The 20173-nt window shown below is 36.5% G+C and overlaps 1 protein-coding gene, 1 long non-coding RNA gene and 1 other non-coding gene across 7 annotated transcripts in view; 2 read left to right on the forward strand and 1 right to left on the reverse strand.

The window, feature by feature from the left end:
- The window catches only part of zgc:77439 (uncharacterized protein LOC378987 homolog), a 6452-nt gene extending 3456 nt beyond the window's left edge, over positions 1 to 2996 (forward strand). For all 5 annotated transcript variants that reach the window (XM_051115959.1, XM_051115960.1, XM_051115962.1 and 2 more), the window contains exons 7-8: positions 1975 to 2289; positions 2385 to 2996. In XM_051115959.1, coding sequence (XP_050971916.1) covers positions 1975 to 2289; positions 2385 to 2744 — 675 coding nt within the window. In that variant the 3' untranslated portion in view covers positions 2745 to 2996. The remainder of the gene's footprint in view (positions 1 to 1974; positions 2290 to 2384) is intronic.
- A 1865-nt stretch (positions 2997 to 4861) lies between these two features.
- On the reverse strand, positions 4862 to 4935 carry trnat-agu (transfer RNA threonine (anticodon AGU)). Its single transcript has one exon. It is a non-coding gene; the product is annotated as a tRNA-Thr (tRNA).
- A 2321-nt stretch (positions 4936 to 7256) lies between these two features.
- Positions 7257 to 19981, forward strand: LOC127168793 (uncharacterized). The gene is made up of 4 exons (XR_007828140.1): positions 7257 to 7487; positions 9214 to 9246; positions 9330 to 9543; positions 19786 to 19981. It is a non-coding gene; the product is annotated as an uncharacterized LOC127168793 (long non-coding RNA).
- Positions 19982 to 20173: the final 192 nt, after the last annotated feature.

The raw sequence follows: 20173 nt of genomic DNA on the forward strand, positions 1-20173 counted from the left end.
ACTTAAAGGGGTGATGAACTGAGAAACCAAAATTGCCTTGATCTTTTGACGTATAGAAAACATCCTGTAAGTTTTAGAACTCAAACCTTTGTTGTTAGTCTAAAAACATGTTATACTGAAGGCAGTCTGTCAAAACGACAGCTTTTGGAATGTTCCTATGTTTAATGTAATAGGTAGATTATGCAGCACCTCTGCAGAAGAAGATTGACATCGCTGCCTGTTGCCTGTTTACAATTACCCATAGCGTCAGTGACCTAATGCTCGTTCCCTTATCTCAGGTAACTAAGGTTACATCAGTAACCAGAGCGACACAATTCGAATTTTTCAAAAAGATTAAAACTAAAAGACGATGCTGTGCCGCCTATATTGAATCCGACAGTGATGTCGCAACAAAAGCGTGAGTAACTGTATACTCCGTGTATAATCACGGAATCCAGTCTTAAAAATGGAAATTTCTGTATAATGCGGAATGTCACAGAATTTGCCAAATTTTGGATAAATAAATCAAAAGTAGGTCAGTAGACTTAAAGGATTACTCCACGTCCAGAATAAAAATTTCCTGATAAGTTACTCACCTTCATGTTATCCAAGCTATTCATGCCTTTCTTTCTTTAGTCACAAAGAAACTTTTTTTGTTTTTTTTTTTGAGGAAAACTTTTTTTGGACTTCAGTGGTGCTCAATGGTTTGAAGGTTAAAAATGCAGTTTCAGTGAAGCTTCAAAGGTGATCCCAGCTGAGTAATAAGGGTCTTCTCTAGCAAAATGATCAGTTATTTTCTAACAACAACAAAAAAAATGTACTTCCTAACCTCAAATGCTTGCCTTGTCTAGCTCTGTTATGCGCATTCGTACTCTGTGCACTCCAGTTCAAGACAGTCGGGTGGGTCGAAAAACTCCCATCTCATTTTCTCCTCCAGTTTCAAAATCATCCTACATTGCTGATTTACCTTTTTTGTAAAGGGTGTTTGACCTTCTTTGCATGTTTACTGGGTCAGTACTTCTGCAGTGATGTAGGACGATTTTGAAGTTGGAAAAGAAAATGAGATGGGAGTTTTTCGACCTACCCTAACTGTCTTGAACTGGAGTTAAACAAGAGGTTAAAAAGTATATAAATTATTATTTTTTTTTTTAGAAAATAACAGATTTTGCTAGATAAGACCATTATTCCTCGGCTGGGATCGTTTAGAGCCCTTTGAAGCTGCACTGAAACTGCATTCCGTTGAGCACCATTGAAGTCCACTATATGGAGAAAAATCCTGGAATGTTTTCCTCCAAAAACGTAATTTCTTTGTGACTGAAGAAAGAAAGACATGAACATCTTGAATGACATGAGGGTAAGTAAATTATCAGGAAATTTTTATTTTTGAAGTGGAGTAATCCTTTAAATCAAAAGGATCAATATGGACTGCGTGAATCCTGCGTCTCTGTGAATAAATGGCGCAGATGTGCGTTTTTTGTTTACTGCACACATAATGAAGCCTCTGCCGCCTCAATGTATGAGTACATGAACACAATTGATTTTAATAAATTACTGTTAAATTGTGTAAGTTCCATGATTTGAATTAATTATACATGCTTTTTGATTAATATAATAAAAAAAATTTCATGTAACCATTAAAACAGAGTGTAGAAAATTTTAAATAGAGAAAAATGGAATTCAGAAAAATTTAAACAGAAAAAATGGAATTTGGAAACAAATTAAATGGAATTTGAGAAAAAATAAAATGGATTTCCTAGGGCCCTACAATCGTTTAGATTATGATGTCCGAATCATTTGACAAGTGTATCGTGCCTATCTGTTATGTAATGTATTCCAGTCTTTAATATATTTGTTTATACTCAGATTTGTGACAAAAGAAACTAACTTACTTTGTGCTTTTGGTATAATGGTATGCTTACTGCAGCCATAAAAACTGCCATCAAAAGCATTTTATCTGGAATTCCTTGCTTATCTTGTACTATTATTTACCTCCAGGTTATCCTGAGTCATGGACAGCGGCCTTTGACCTGCCCCCTTCCTCCAGGAGTCCAGCAGGCTCCTCCAGTAACCTCTGTACTGGATGATGGCACTCTCGAGTTCAAAAATGGGGAGAGGGCCCAGCCAGAAGTGTTTTTGTTTTGTACAGGCTACAACTTCACCTTCCCATTCCTGGATAAGAAAGTGGGTGTGAATGTGCAGGAGCACCTCGTCTGGCCTCTTTATAAGTTCCTAATACCCCCAGCCTACCCTTCACTCTTTATAGTAGGCATCTGCAGAGCTATATGCCCCTTCCCACATTTCCATGTTCAGGTCAGTTGCAAAGCGAAGGATATTTTGTGTAAGGAAATATGTGTGACTGAGGGTCTTTGTTATATCTTCAAATTGTTTCCTCACTTCTTCCCCAGACTAAGTTTATCCTGTCAGTGTTGGATGGTTCTTTCTGCCTGCCATCCCGTGAGGATATGGAGAAAGATGTCGAGCTGGACATTGCTGCCCGTCATGCCCGTGGAATTGCTACCCGCCATATCCTTAAACTGGATTCTGAGCAATGGGCCTACAATGACGAGCTCGCCCGCTTGGGGGGATTCAAACCCCTCCCACGATACTGGAGTAACCTGTACGAATCCAACAAGGTGTTCCGTGCCCGAGACATGCTCAATTACAAGACCCACAACTACACTGTCCTGGATAACATGGAGTGGAAGGTGCACGATTTGCATGGCCAGGAGCTGCAGAAGCCTCTGGCTGTTAAAAAACAAATGTAAGCTGTGATGGGAAAACAATACACCATCATTAAGGTGCTAAAAAACATACCACTGTAGCAAGCACAATTAGGATATTAACAAATTGTTTAGTACTAATACTTTTTGCAATTATTTAAAAAAATGTCTAATCATATTCTTGTTTTTATGAGCTGAGCCCCCATAGAGTATGCCTAAAAATATATATATTTAATCTTCTTGTTGTAATAAGCTACTTTTTAAATAAACCATAAATGAATATAAACAGTGTGCACTTACATTGTTTTAAAATAGCAATTCATTGATCTAAAAATCACCAGCCAATGGTATGTGTTCCCCAAGGGACACTTATAGGGATTGTTCACCCAAAAATTAAAATTCTCACCACCATGTGATTCCAAACCCGTATATCTTTTTGAGGAAAAAATATATCACCAGCATCATCTAAAATTCTCTTTTGAAAGTCATAGGTTGGTTTGTAACGACGAGTTAAGTAAAAGATGACAGAAATTTTGTTTTGGGTGAACTATTCTTCTAAGCAGGTTCCATGGGATACTTTTAAAGATTTAATTTTTGCTTTGTTAAATGTGGTAAATTATTATGGATGTCAGATGGTTAGAGTAGTTAACCACATATCTGTTTGTAATGAACATTTTTTTATTTTTTTATTTTTTTTTTTCTAGCAAGTTGTGAGTTTAAAAGAAGAAATTCCAGATTTGATGTTGGTCTTGGGCCTTGGTGATGCCATTCTAGTACATTAAAGTTTGGGGAAATACTTATCAAGTGTTCAGTTAAACTCAAAAGTTTAGAAACCTTGCAGAATCTGCAAAATGTTTTTGCAAAATTTTGCAAAATTATTTTATAAATTATTAAAATAAAATGCATGTTATTTTTTTATTTAGTACTGACCTCAATAAGATATTTTACATAAATTATATTTACATACAGTCCACAAGAGAAAATAGTTAAACTTATAAAAATTACCCCATTCAAAAGTTTACATACACTTGATTTTTAATGCTGTTTTTTGTTTTGTTTAGTGATAGCTGTTCATGGGTCCCTTGTTTGTCCTGAACAGTGTCCTTAACTGCCTGCTGTTCTTCAGAAAAATCCTTCAGGTCACACAAATCCTTTGTTTTTTTTCAGCATTTTTTGTGTATTTGAACCATTTCCAATAATGACTGTATGATTTTGAGATCCATCTTTTCACAATGAGGACAACTGAGGGACTCATATACAACTACTGCAGAAGGTTCAAACACTCACTGATGCTCCAGAAGGAAAAACGATACATTAAGAGCTGGGGATGTAAACTTTTGAACAGAATGAAGATGTGTACATGTTTCTTATTTTGCTGAAATATGTTTTTTCATTTAGTACTGCCCCTCAGAAGTTACAGAAGATACTTGCATGTTCCCCAGGAGAGAAAATAAGTTAAATTTACCCTGATCTTCGAATTCAAAAAGTTTTCACCCCCAGCTCTTAATGCATTGTTTTTCCTTCTTGAGCATCAGTGAGTGTTTAAACCTTCTGTAATAGTTGTAATAGTTCTCTCAGTTGTCCTCAGTGTGAAAAGATGGATCCCAAAATCATACAGTCATTGTTGGAAGGGGTTCAAATATACAAAAATGCTGAAAAACCAAGGAATTAGTGGGACCCTGAAGGATTTTTTTTTTTTTTTGAAGAACAGCAGGCAGTTTAACTGTTCAGGACAAACAAGGGACTCATGAACAACTATCACTAAACAAAAAAAAAAACAAGAAAACAGCTGCGTATCACACAGGTAACACAGTATTAAGTATGTAAACTTTTGAATGGGGTCATTTAAAAAAAAAATTATATGTAAATGTATTTTATGTGAAACATCTTATTCAGGTCAGTACTAAATAAACAATAACATGCATTTAGTATGATCCCAAGGTGTATGTAAACTTTTGACTTAAACTGTATGTACTTGTAATTTGCTCTTCCAATTAGAAAAACTGTGTTCATTACAGGTTAAAGCAGTCATGAACTGAAGAGTAATATGACAACTGGCATATTTTCATACATATTCAGTACTTCTTCCAAAAGCATAACCACAATCACAGCAGTCAATGAATGTCTGGCTTAATTAAATTTTACTACACAGAGCCAAGAAAAGGCACCGCTGGGATTCGAACCCAGGATCTCCTGTTTACTAGACAGGCGCTTTAACCAACTAAGCCACGGCGCCATGTGTCGACACGTTGAAATTTTGACATCAAGACTGTCATTGTCAGCATATATAATCACTACTCATGACCTCATTGCACTCATTTCTAAAACTCTGAACATTTGGACTTTGGAATCCCGTAACTTTTCTGTAATCCTGTAATTAGAAAGTGTACAAATGTAATTCTGATGCACGTTGACATGAGTTCCAGCTAAATACATACACACACGCGCGCGCCTTTTAAGTGATTTATGAGTTTTAAATATATTTTGTCAGTTAGCTCTAACAGCTTTGATGCAGTACATTATTTAGAAGTTCGATCATGTTACAACAGCATGTAAGACCCGTGAAAAGCAACTGCATTACTGCGGTTGTTTATATCATTTACGAAGCTAATGCTAATAGTGCAACACAGCAAATAATTCTCAAGCCACACGGTGGCAGCACGACCTACATGACCTAGAGCAGGCGGTTTAATATGACGGACCGCAACTCATCACAATTTAACATTTTGTAATCCTACATCACAATCTGACGCACTGGAAATTTTAGAAAGTGGAACACTGGATTAACCGACGTGCTGTGCGTGCACACACACACACACACTCATAACTGAAACAATGCAGACACACTATCCAATCAAAATTCTGAGTCACTGTGGTTTTTTTTCCATGCAAGTAACTTTCACTGATGTCGCCATCCCAGATATAGGGTCTACTGGGGAGATAAAGAGAGACCACGAATTATTCATTAAACCGCTTCACCAACATCGTTCAGGAATTTCATCCTCTCAGTCTAACAGCTTTCACATTCTGTTGTTCACCGCGGCGCTATGTTCTGTTTGGAAGCTTGAATCATCAAAGAAGAAAGTGACAGGATTCATATCAAACATATCTTTTATGTCACATGGCCAAAAACTAAAAGGTAAATTATGCAGGTTAAAGCACAGTCCCACAGTGTCAGCCCCACAACGTATTTAACAATGGCAAAATACTCTTTAGGAATCAAATAATTAATTAATCCCATGTAATTACCAGTGATTTTTGTAATTGTCGCATTTAATAGTGTTAGTATGACATTGTCTAAATCTTAAAGCTGTAATTTTAATACAGCAATCTAATTTAATTTCTCTTTTTGAAAGCTGATTCTTTTAGGCATGATCACCCGATGGGAATACTGCTTCCAGATGTTTCTACTCATCTGTTCTGTACTATTCCACTCTACACATTTTTCTAATTTCAGTCCAAGCCACTGGTTTTCCGAGTGATGTAATATCCTGCGTACCACAATGTCCCAGAGGTACTTTGTAGAGTCATGACTTAAAATTTCTATGCATCACTCTTGGAAATGTTTTCATTGACTATTTTTAGCTATAATATATTTAGATAAAGATATCATATATTTAGAATAAATGTATATATTTTTTTATGCACAGTAAACCATTATGTGCAATAAATCTGTGCAATTTGTGCAAATGAATTATTTATTATTTATGGTATATATTTATAATGGAATGTGAATGTTATGCTTTATAGAAAATTCTACACTGCAGTGATAATAATTTCACATTTAATGTGGAACAAGAGCAGTTACATTTATTTAGTCCCACCAAAATGTAGGTAGTGATGATAGAAAGCTGAATTGACATACTGCTGCGGCCAGATGTATGTGTGTGTGTGTACTTGTTTTTGCTACATTGTGGGGACCAAATGTCCCCACAAGGATAGTAAAACCTAAAATTTTTGACATTGTTAAAAAATTATTAAAAATAGTAAATGTTGTTTATCTGAAAGTGTAACGATGCAAACATGTTCCCTGTAAGGGGTAGGTTTAGGGTTAGGGTTGGGTTAGGGGATAGACAATATTGTTTGGTCAGTATAAAAACTATAGAAGTCCATGGAAAGTCCCCACATGTTTGTGTGTGTGTGTGTGAGAGCTGTGAGCTAGAATATGAATACAGTGGAAGGTGATGAGAGCCGATCTTTGACAAGAACAATGATTCAGATACAGAGGAACACACACACACGTGTGTGGGTGTTTTCAACTGACTTGGTGGAGTCTGCTCTCTAACACAGAATTCCGTTTCAAAATCGCAAAATTGGATGGAACACTCATCTAGAATGCATATTAATAGGAAGTAATTTCGTAAGTATATGATGCAATAAAAATGTCAACAAAAGGACCGAAGCTTCCCAAGCAAGAGACCTTGCTCAGTAGAAAGGACAGAGTTCCGCTCAGGATTGTTTAGATGGACTCAGTTTAGATTCGTTCCATGTTTTTTTTGTGCCTTTTTAAAATATTCTCATATGCTTCTGATTATTATAGCAAAGAGAGTTGTTTGTTTTGTGCTCCGTGTGCTTGGTAATGACCTTAAACAAGTGTTTGTTTGTGTGGGTGTTGGCAAAGCAACTCAACAATTTTTCTTCTCTCAGGTTGGCTTTTGTGGAACAGCATGTCTTTTGTGTACAGCATTTAAAGGGTCCATCTTTTCCATTCTGTCTTGAACACACACACCAAAGAGCGTGTGAATCACTGTGGTTTCATGGAGTCATCTCCCAGAGCACTGGGAAAATGTGAGCAAGCATTTCAACAGATTGAATAAGGTCTTGAACAAGGCTGCACTCTTTTAAATATATTTAATAATATTTACTGCCCAGCACAAAAATAAAAATATGCCATGTACTGTAAGTACTGAATGTAAGTCACTTTAGATAAAAGAGACAGTAATACCTAAATGTAAAGTTTTGTTTGTGAGTTGACAATATCATCTGCTATGCATTACACGTTACATCATATTACATAATATGCACAACTCAAAAAAAGTAAAGCAAAATAAAAAATAAAATTTAGATGATTAGAGCTTACAGTTCATGAAAGTCAAAAATCCAGTATCTCAAAATATTAGAATATTTACGTTTGAGTTTCATTAAATGTCCATCCCTACAGTATAAATTCCAGGTATCTCTTGTTCTTTGAAACCACACTAATGGGGAAGACTGCTGACATAGCAGTGGTCCAGAAGACAATCATTGACACCCTCCACAAAGAGAGTAAGTCACAGAAGGTCATTACTGAAAGGGGTGGCTGTTTACAGAGTGCTGTATCAAAGCATATTAAATGCAAAGTTGACTGGAAGGAAGAAATTGGGTAGGAAAAGGTGCACAAACAACAGGGAAAAGCAAAGCTGATTCAAACACTTGGTAGAGCTTCACAAGGAGTGGAATGAAGCTGGCGAATGAAGTCAGCGCATCAAGAGTCACCATGCTCAGATGTCTCCAGGAAAAGGGCTACCAAGCCACTTCTGAAACAGAAACAACATCAGAAGCATCTTACCTGGGCTAAGGAGAAAATGAACTGGACTGTTGCTCAGTGGTCCTAAGTCCTCTTTTCAGATAAAAGCAAATTTTGCATTTCATGTTAAAATCATGATCCCAGAGTCTGGAGGAAGACTGGAGAGGCACAGAATCCAAGCTGCTTGAAGTCCAGTGTGAAGTTTCTGAAGTCAGTGATAATTTGGGGTGCCGTGACATCTGCTGGTGTTGGTCTACTGTGTTTTATCAAGTCCAAAGTCAATGAGCCATCTACCAGGAGATTTTTGGAGCACTTTATGCTTCCTTCTGCTGACAAGCTTTATGAAGATATTGATTTCCTTTTCCAGCAGGACTTTAGTACCTGCCCACAGTGCAATAACCACTTCCAAGTGGTTTGCTGACCATGGTATTACTGTGCTTTATTGGCCAGCCAACATGCCTGACCTGAACCCCATTGAGAATGTATGCAATATTTTTAAGAGAAAGATGAGAAGCAGTCGATCGAACAATATACAGGCGATCTGAAGGTTCAATAGTGCTTCAGCAGTGCCACAGGCTGATCGCTTACATGCCACACTTTACTGATGCTGTAATTTGTGCTAGGAGCAAGGAATTTGCTGTAATATGCGCTGCCAACCAAGTACTGAGTGCATAAAGGAACATACTTTAAAGAACTTGAACTTTTCTGTTTTGCAAATTCGTTTTTTGATTGATCTTAGGAAATATTTGAATATTTTGAGATACTGGATTTTTGACTTTCATGAGCTGTAAGTGCTAATCATCAAAATTAAAACAAAAAACCTTTTGAAATGTTTTACTTTCAATGTAATAAATCTAGAATATATGAAAGTTTCAGTTTTTGAAATAAGTTACAAACAAAAAATTAACTTTTTCACGATATTCAAATTTTTTGAGATGCACCTGTATATACAAATATATATGTTGAAAAATATTGAACAACATTGACTTTGACCATTCTTTTTCACAGTTTACTGTGAGAAAAAGACAGCGCCCATATTTGGTAAGGGTTGGTCAGTGGATTATTATATCCCTGTGAAAGCAAGTATGCATTTAGTAAGTAAAGTTAATGATGTTTTGCCACAGGAAAAATTGTCCAACTCACATTCTCTTACCACACATCCCTGAACCTGCCGATGATTCAGTCCGAGCAACACTGCAAGTAAAAAAAGCGTGTCAAAAGTCAGCATGAGTGTACGGTGGGATATTGTTGCTCCTTAATGACAATGTTTTCTCCAGACGGATGAACACTTCCTGAACCATCCCAGACAGTGACTGTGGGGAAACACAGTGTATCAAGGTAAGAGGAGATAAGAACAGCACAAATAGCAGCACATATACAGCATAAACATATGAATCAGCAGCTCCTGTGCTGACTGCTAAACACTGAGTCATAGACGCTCATACACATGCACACACATGCTGCATGCTTTTGTTTGGTTAATGCCATAGAAATCTGATTTCATGAAATGTCTGGAGCACAGTGTCTGTCAGATGTATTTGCCTTGATATCAGGGATGTGGAAGGATTTTTGTCAGGTAAAGACAAGTTTAAGTTATGTAAGCGTCTGGATCCAGTGAACATTTGTGTGTGTTTAGATCAGTGCTTGGACTGAGAGTCCTGCAGCTGTCTGACTTCCAACAAGGCATTAGAGTAAAACTGATATGCATACTGTAAAAAAATTAAAAATTAAGAAATTAAAAATGTTATAAGACCCAGACACTAACAGAGATTTTTTTTTTTAGCGAAATGATATTGCAGCTTTGATTTTGAATACAAGTCTACAGTGTTGTAATTATGTATTAAACACATGGTATATTTATTTTTGTGAATGTGACTTTCAACAAATGCTAATTTATTTATTATATTACTATAATTACAATTTAAACACTATTTGTTTTAAAATGTAATTTATTCATGTTGGTGACAAAGCTGAAATTTCATCCGTAATTATTACTTTAGTGTTCAGTGTCACATGAGTGTCTAATGTACATATTTCTTGCTTAAGAATCGTTCCTTCATTGTTAATTATTCATTTATTATTTTTTCACAACATTTCTGTTTGTTAACAATGTTGAAATTCGTTGAAACCATGATACATTTTTCCCCCAGGATTTTTGATGAATAGAAAGCTTAAAAGAACAGCATTTATTTGAAATTGAATTTTTCCGTAAAAAGTGATTACTGTCATTTTAGGTCAATTTAATGCATCCTTGCATAAAAGTATGCGTTAATTTTCCAAATTTTGTAGCATCTGCAAAATATAAAGATTGAATTGTTTGTTTTCACCAAGTCCCAGTTTCAAACTGTTGACGTCAAAGATTTGACGTCAAAATTCCAGAATGGAAAGCTGCAAATGCAAAAGGGGTTTGTCTGTTGGCAAGAATACTTAATATATTACTGTTTTTTTGTGTGATTTTTTTATACCAGTTAATTTTGCAGTGGATGTGCGTGCAGATGAGGAGAAAATTCTGACCACAGTTTGTACTCTGACTGTAACCACAGCTTCCATTCCTAGGCACCGCAGCCACAAAACAGGTTACCACAAGTTTTGGCTGTCAAGGCTTTCAGCTCTCAGCGTCTGAATCATTTCATAAATTCGAAGAATAATTATTTTCTTTTGCATACACCCTTTAAGGCAACTGTTTATCTTTTGGTGTCTTTTGGGTTTGCCAGATATAATTGTTTTGCAGTGTTATGCCTTCGGTTATGTAACCTTGAACAAAATGCCTTTTGTTAGCAACCTAGTTTTAGTTGGCCAGTAAAGGAAGGCTCTTATATTTACTGTTGCAGCGATGTCCTAAACAGATAAAAGACATAATAAAACTATCAAAACTAACTATTAGTATGTACACTGCCATTCAAAAGTTTGGGATCAGTAAGATTTTTCATGTTTTTTAAAGAAGTCTTTTCTGCTCTTCAAGGCTGCATATATTTGATCAAAATACAGGAAAAAACAGTAATATTGTGAAATAGTATTGCAATTTAAAATAGTGTTTTTACATTTTAATATACTTTAAAATAGAATTTATTCTTGTGATGCAAAGCTGACTTTTCAGCATCATTACTCCAGTCTTCAGGGTCACATGATCCTTCAGAAATCATTCTAATATGCTGATTTATTATCAATGTTGGAAACAGTTGTGTTGCTTAACATTGTTTTTGCAATGTGTGATACTTTTTTCAGGATTCTTTTATGAATAAAATGTTTAAAAACAGCATTTATTTAAAATAGAAATCTACAATATATAATACAGTTCAAAGTTTGGGATCAGTAATTTTTTTCTTTCTTTCTTTCTTTGAAAGAAATTAATACTTTTATTGAGCAAGGATGTGTTCAATTGATAAAAAGTGATAGTAAAGACTCATATTGTTAGAACATTTTTTTGAATCAATGCTGTTCTTTTGAACTTTTATTTATCAAAGAATCCTGAAAAAAGTATCACAGGTTCCAAAAAAATATTTTGGAACAACTGTTGCCAACATATACTCTTAAAAATAAGGGTGTGTTAAAACGTTCTTCACACCGATGCCATAGAAGAACTATTTTTGGTTAAACAAAGAACCATTCAGTCAAAGCTTCTTAAAAAAACACCTCTTACCTTTTTATAATCTGAAGAACCTTCTTTTGCCACAAAAACTTTCGTGAAACAAATATGTTCTTCAGATGTTAAAGGTTCTTTATGGAACCATTTTAAACAAAAAAGTTCTTCTATGGCATCCTGAAGCACCTTCATTTTTAAGAAGGTAGATAATAAATCAGCATATTAGAATGATTTTTAAAGGTTCATGTTATTTTAAAGTATATTCAAAATTGCAATAATATTTAATAAATAATATTACTTTTTTCTGTTTTTATACAGAATATACATAGTTATGAGTCTAATTTTTATAATTTGGCAATTTTCTAAAAGTTTTGGAGGCATTGACCAAAAGAGGCTTGCTCAACATTTCTCAACTGAAAAACATCAAGCATATCTATTTTAAAATATTCAGTCATTGTTTGGCCTTCAAAAAAATTCCATGCTTCCCATTAACAACACTCATCACCCCTTTACAAAAATACGCAATTTCATGGAAGCATTAAAGAGTTCACGGCATGTCCTAATGAACGGTTCAGCTTTCCTGTTTACTCCCTAAAGCGCTTTGCTCACTCATTACATGTAAGTACAAGCTGTTTTGGTAACCTTGGATATATAAATTTGTTGTGACTCTTGGAGCTCAAGGTCGAGACACAGGACATGCTTTTGTCTAATTTAACACTCTCTCCTCATTGGTCATATCCTGTGCCTTATCTCTTTGGCAAGAGCTTTGTGCTTCAAATGTACTTGTTGTTTGTTAGTCTCCATATTAGTACATTATTACATTTGTGAATCCTTTGGTATAACAAATTAATCTTTAAGATTTGTATAAAATGGCTTTATCCTTTAAGCTGGAGTTGTTTAAACGTTATGTCATTAGGTTAATGAAGAATAAGGACCTATTTGTCAACTTCTCATTTATGCTTTACATTGTATTTAGTACTTGCTAAAAACTGAAACTCTTCTCTGAGCATTTTCTTGCTGAATTAACTTTAATTTTCTTTGCAGAATATAAACTCATCATCAGTTTAGGCTGCAGGTCATCACTTTTTATGACTGGCGATCCATGCAAGTGTCAGGGTTGAGGGAATACCCGTGTCCCACTTACACAACATGCCTTGTTACCCACTCATCCTTTCCCCCGCTGTTTCCCTCAACCTTTTCCTCTTACTCATCTCCTCATGATTAAAAAAGGAGACCTCCAAAGAATCATTTATGTTTAAACACATCTGGCTACTGTTATAATGATACAATACAGTATCTCACAAAAGTGAATACACCCCTCACATTTCAGCAATCATTTTAGTATCTTCTCAAGGGACAATATTATAGAAATGAAACTTGGATATATTTTAGAGTAGTCAATGTGCAGCTTGTATAGCAGTGTATATTTACTGTCCCCTAAAAATAACTCAACATACAGCCATTATTTTCAAAACAGCTGGCAACAAAAGTGAGTACGTCCTAAGTGAACTTGTCAAAACTGTGTCCATGTAGTATCAATATTTTGTGTCAAACCATTGTTATCTAGCACTGCCTTAATCATTCTGCGCATGGAGAAAATCCTCTATAATGACATCATGGAGCTGCTGGATGTTAGACACATGGTGCTTCTCCACCTTCCGCTTGAGGATGCCCCATATGTGCTCAATAGGGTTCAGGTCAGATGACCTTAACCTGCACCTTGCTCACCAAGGCAGTTGCCATCTTGGTGGTGTTTGGGGTCATTATCATGCCGTTCGGCCCAGTTTCTGAAGGAAAGGCATCATGTTGTGCTTCAGAAATGTAAAGTACATAATGGAATCCATGTTTCTCTCAATGAACCACAGCTCCCCAGTACCAGCAGCACTCATGCAACCCCAGACCATCATGCTACCACCACCATGCTTGACTGTAGGAGAGACACAATTTTCTTGGTACTCCTCACCACACATGCTGGACACCATCTGAGCAAGACAAGTTTATCTTAGTGTCATCAGACCGTAGGACATGGTTCCAGTAATTCATGCTCTTGGACAGGTTGTCTTCAGCAAACTATTTGCGGGGTTTCTTGTAAGCCAGCTTTCAGAAGAGGCTTCCTTCTCAGATGACGCCAATGCAAACCGACTTGTTGCAGTGTGCAGCGTATGGTCTGAGCACTGACAAGCTGACCTTCTACTTCTGCAACCTCTAAAGCAATGCTGGCAGCACTAATGCATCTGTTTTTTGAAGCCAGGCTCTGCACCTGACGCACAAAACGAGTACTCAACTTCGTTGATTGACCCTTGCAAGGCCTATTCCGAATGGAACCCGTCTTGGAGAACCTCTGTATGACCCTGGCCACAGTACTGTAATATTCCACCTCGGTACTGAACTACCTAAACCAATTTTTTGCCATGGATGAAATAGCTCTCACCTGATGGATTGTGTGCGTAGTCAACCGTTAAATATTCTCTGATGATGTCCTGACTAGATCAGCCAGGTCCGGTCACTTAGAGCTTAATAAGAATTCTTTCAGGTTCAGATAATTGGTTATAAGAAATAAATCACACTGAGTCTTGTTCTAAGAGAGGTTTAAACAAATCACCATATGACATGGTTTTGGTTTAATAAAACAATAACTCATAAGCAATAAACTGAAAATTACAGCAAGAAAGTCTTCACCTGAGGTGTGGCTGGGAGAAAGATCAAAAACTGGCATTTTATAGTCTGCCATAAGCATCACAATGTTTCCTCTTTGTACTTCCATAGAAGTCAAGCATTTGTTACATACATACACACATACACGTCATTCTCTGTGTGGAGGTCCCCTGTTGCCATGGCAATTTCTAAATACATGATACGCGTGGCTTCACACTTGCTCAGATAATTGCAACATGGATCACAAACTCAGACTGTACAAATACATTATCTTAAATTGCAATCAAGCACACCCAATCTGATCATAGTTGAACACTGTTAGTAGCTCAAGCAAAAATATACTTCCCTATATTGCAACATCATACTTCTCCGCTCAAATGCAACATATCTTTATAGCTAAGAAAAATCAAATACAAGCAATCATCTTTTTTAGGAGGTCCATCTGCAAACATGTTGCAAATGCATCCCCTTTACAATATAACAACATTTGGTTTGAGCTGTTCTCACCTCTCACATACACTTTACATTTTAATAACCCTTAGAGGTGAGAGCAGTGGTTTGAATTCTTAATATTTCCAAATCAACCATAACATAATTTAATTCAGAATAAAAATCGTTCAAAGCAATTAATTCTCTCAACAACTTTATTATTCTCTTGTTTATATCCTCTTGTTTTCTGTTTAACTGAATTAATCCCCTCAGTTTAAAAATCATCAGAAAGGTTCTTTCTCCTCTTTGCTTCTGACTTTTCCTTCTTTCCTCTTCTTTTATAACCCTCTTGGATCTCTTGGACTCGTTTCTCTGTATCTCTTTGATGAAAAATCACTTATGTCAATTTCAAGTTTTTCTGGTCTATTAATAATATTCCCCATATTGGATTGTTTGGGAAATGGCACATTAACATTGCCTGCTGATGCAACATACTGAACCTCTTATAGCCTGGGCCATCTTTGTGGAGAGCAACAATTGTAATTCTCACATCTTCAGAGAGTTCTTTGCCATGAGGTGCCTTGTTGAACATCCAATGGTCAGTATGAGAGAATTGTACTCAAAACACCAAATCTTACCTGCTTTAATTCAAGATACACAACTTTCTATGGTCCTGTCAAGCAGAGAAAACATGAGCATGATGAATAGGACATGTGGCTTTGCATGGTTAAATGACATAGTGCTGTTACCACATAGGGTGTACTCACTTTTGTTGCCAGCTATTTTGACAATAATGGCTGTACGTTGAGTTATTTTCAGGGGACAGTAAATATACACTGCTATACAAGCTGCACACTGACTACTCTAAAACATATCCAAGTTTCATTTCTATAGTATTGTCCCTATATACAAAAATTATTGCTGAAATGTGAGGGGTGTACTCACTTTTGTGAGATACTGTATATACACTGCTCAAAAAAATTAAGGAAACACTTAAATCACAAATTTGGATCTCAATTAACAATATATTAAATTTGAAAATCATTACTTACATTATGTAATTTATTGATAATAAAATGATGTGACAAAAAAAAGCCAAAATCATCAACCCACTGAGGGCTGAATTAAAAATCACAAAGAAAAACACTGAAATTACAGGCAGATCCAACTTGAATGAATTTCATCACCAACTCAAACTCAAGTCAGTAGTGTGTATGGCCCCCACGTGCCTGTATTTACTCCAGACAATGTTTGGACGTGCTCCTGATAAGATGATGGATGGTGCCTTAGGGGGTTTTTCTGCCAGACCTGGATCAAGGCATCAGTAAGCACCTGGACAGTCTGTGGTGTTACTTGCTGGCTTTGGATGCTCAGATACATAACATCCCAGAGGTTCTCGATTGCTGCCTACACACTCTGGCCAATTGAGGCCGGGCATTGTCATGCTCCAGGAGGAACCCAAGGCCCACTGCACCAGTGTAAAGTCTGACAGTGGCCCTGAGGAATTCATCAGCAGGAAGAGTACCGTTGGCTAGTACATTCCTCTCAGATTACCCACCACCAAACTAATCATGCTGGATGATGTTGTAGGCAGTATAATGTTCCCCACAGCATCTACAGACTCTTTCACGTCTGTCACATGTGCTCAGTGTGAATCTGCTCACATCCTTGAAGAGCCAGCATTGGACCTGCCAATTCTAATGTTCTCTGGCAAATGCCAATCAAGCTGCATGGTGCTGGTATGTGAGCACAGATCCCCACTACAGGATGTCAGGCCCTCATATCACCCTTAGGAAGTCTGGTTCTGACAGTTTGGTGAGAAACATGCACACCAGTAGCCTGCTAGAAGTCATTTTGTAGGGCTCTGGCAGTGTTCCTCCTCACACAAAGAAGCAGACAGCTGCTGGGTTGTTGCATTTTTACGGTCCCAGCTCTCCTTATGCTCTCCAAAACACAAAGCTAGGGCCTGTTTAAAAAAACAGCATATGCTGGCTAGGTACACTCTGGGTTACGCTGGGTTATTTTTTTAACCCAATTACTGGGTTATGCCTGTTGGGTCATTATGTTGGGTTATTTTTCCAGTGTTGGGTAGTTTGTGTAACCTTGCTGGGTCAATTTCACTGACCGCTGAAACTATACAACCCAACAGCTGTGATGGAAATGCCTTGTTGTTTTAACCCAGCATTTTTTAGAGTGTATGTTCTGAAGTATGGTAGCTGGTTTGAGCTGGTTTAAGATGATCCTTAGTTGGTCATGAGCTGGTTTAAGCTGGTTCTGAGCCAAGAGCTACTTGCTCAAGACCTGCTAAGGACCCGTTTATAAGCAGCTCAAGATCAGCTTAAACCAGCTCATGACCAAATAAGAACCATCTTATACCAGCTACCATGCTTCACAACATACCTAACCAGCATATGCTGTATTTCTTTCAACGGGGGTCAGGAACGATAAGGACATAGCAGTTAGCAGCTTCTTGAAAACTTGGGTTCACTGAATGGGATGACCTGTCAGATGCCTACTTGTGCAATTTGAAATGAGGAAAACAAGATTTGTGCCAGTAAAAGAGGCATGAGGTAACATCCAAGATTTCTAGGCTATAAAGTTCAACAAAGGCTATGAACATCTGGGAAGCATTTCACCTTTGTAATTTCCTGTTTTTATCACTTTATCAGCACATTTTAGTCTAGAATAGATTCCTTAAATCCACATAATCAAGATATTTCACTTTGAAGAGCCTTAATCAGCATGGCTGGCATTTTCCATGGACCCTGCATAAAAGTTAAGCAAGTTTCTGATCAACCAGATTGTAGTACAGATGCAAATACATCAGCAGAATTTGCTTATAGACAGAGAGTAGATGTAGGTTCTTTTTTTTTTTTTGTATAGCATTTTTAATTTATTCATTGAGTTCATATTTGGTCCTGTGTCTCTGTATATAAATGAATAATATTCTTCAGTGGCTCTGATACAGTTATTTCATGTTTCTGAAAAGATGTTTTACAGTCAGTTTTACTTTCAAGATCGCTAAGATATCTCCCTTTCTCAACAGCAAGATGCGCCCACATTTGTGTTGCACTAGGTTCTCCTTAAACACATCTGGTGTCTTGCGCCCACTCTTCAGCTATTTATCAGTTAGTAGTCATAATGACCACGAACAAAACATTTCAATATTTTCATCATGTTAGTTGATCTCCCAGACAACAGAATAAAACAATGCTGCAATTTGAGAGTATAGGCTTAAGAAAGAACAGGCCTACACTCTTAAAAAAAAAGGTTCTTCATGATGCCATAAAAAGGGTTCCATAAAGAACCTTTAACATCTGAAGAATTCACAAAAGATTCTTTGTGGTGAAAGAAGGTTCTTCAAATTATAAAAAGGTAAGAAAGAGATGGTTCTTTATAGAACCTTTGACTGAATGGTTTGGTCTTTGTGAAACCAAAAATGGTTCTTCTATGGCATCGCTGTGAAGAACCTTTCAAAGCACATTTATTTTTAACAGTGTACCCACCCAACAAGATATATAATATAGTACAATGCTGGATTATGACAACTGACAAAACACATTAAGAATATTACTCCAATTAGATGTTGAAGGGGAAAAATCTACCTATAGAAATAAATTAGTTTATTTCAAAGCTCTAAAATGTATTTTAGTGATATACTGCAATATTTACAAGAAAACAAATCAAGTCAGTTGAAGTTTACATTTAGGAAAAGAGAGAAAAGATTTACGGAATCTAGACATGTTAGTGGTGGATTTGTCATAGTGGATGTTGCAACCAAATGCAGGAAATATCATTACATTTGCTTGATTGAGAAACATGACGACAACGTCTTTAAAAAATCCAGGAGACCACCACATAGTGAGACCCATGTTTGATTTTTAATTACGCATATACATGCTAACAAAGATACCCCAACAACAACAACATGAAATGACGATTATGTTCTGTATATTAAAATAATGTATTATTATGTGGGTGAATATTGTTTTTATGGTTAATTAACATCATCAGTTTTACTCAGCTTTTTTTCTTCTTGGGTGGGAAACTGGAGTTTTTGACTATTGCATAAAAGCATTTAATCTTCCAAAATGTGGTTTTGGTTTGTTCCCTTCCCAAAACTTTTCTTGACTGTCTGCCAGTAAAACTAAGCTAACTGGATTCTCATGCCTATTCCAGTAGAAAATGGAGTTGGCGTTCCTTACAAGTGCTGTGAGTCCAATTTTCCATTTAGTTTACTGGAGGAGTGGCTCAGTTATGGCAACATGACATATCAATACGGGCAAGTTAAAAGTAAAATGTTACTGTACCACATCAGTACTCTGTCACTGTTACGGTAACAATAAAATAATTCATGATAAAGCAGAATTTTTATATAGGCCATTATGTTAGTGGAAATGAAGTGAAAATTCATTCAGACATAAAGCAAGAGAGAGGAGATATTACAGTACATTTAACAACGTATTTGACTGTTTAGAACTTGCACGCAAGACTTGAAAACAAAGACGTAAAAACGTCTGTGAATGTAATTAAAGCATGACATAATGTTTGTATGCAGAGTATACAAACTTTATGACCTGTGATTTTTCATTTTGACACTTCATTGTCTGGTCCTTTAAAGCTCTAGCTGGCTTTACATTTAGTTGCTAAGGAGACAGATGTTGTATTTCAGTAAAACAGTTGGTAAGTACTTCAACATTCCTCACACGAAGTACCTGGCTTATGTGTGCGTTTTCCCTGTTTTATAGACATGCTTCTCTGCAGACTTTCTTTACACATTCAGTCTGCGTCCGGCCTTGGACGTTGACCTTGATGATAAAGCTCATACCAGGGATCATTAGACATGACTTGAAGCATAGTTCAAAGTGATTTCATCAGTAGTTTTTCCATGTCTCCTGTCCTTCTGTCCCCAGACGCCAAGCTATTCCTTATGCTCAGAGAATGTGGCCTTCCTTATGAGCATGTGTGAAGGAATGCGTTTTTGGTAGAACCAAATATGGTCATGTGATGTGTCATTTTTCCCAAAGGTGAGTCAATGCTTCAGCCTAATGTTCTTAATTACTCCCGATGAAGAATATTTCTTATTTTTACAGCCTTTGTGGTTGCTGAACAGAGTGATAAGGGGGATGGATTATGTCAACTTTTATTTTTGGCACAAACATCCAGCCCTAAAATGAATGAAGTATATGTGCTTACTCAAACACGTTCTGTTCTTGAGTAATTGTAATTAACTGCAGTTTCAGTATTACGATATAGCCTATATTTGTAAGCTATATTGATGTGTATTGAAGTCAGTAACTG

Source organism: Labeo rohita, chromosome 7, assembly GCF_022985175.1.
Source record: "Labeo rohita strain BAU-BD-2019 chromosome 7, IGBB_LRoh.1.0, whole genome shotgun sequence".
Classification (NCBI taxonomy): Eukaryota; Metazoa; Chordata; class Actinopteri; order Cypriniformes; family Cyprinidae; genus Labeo; species Labeo rohita.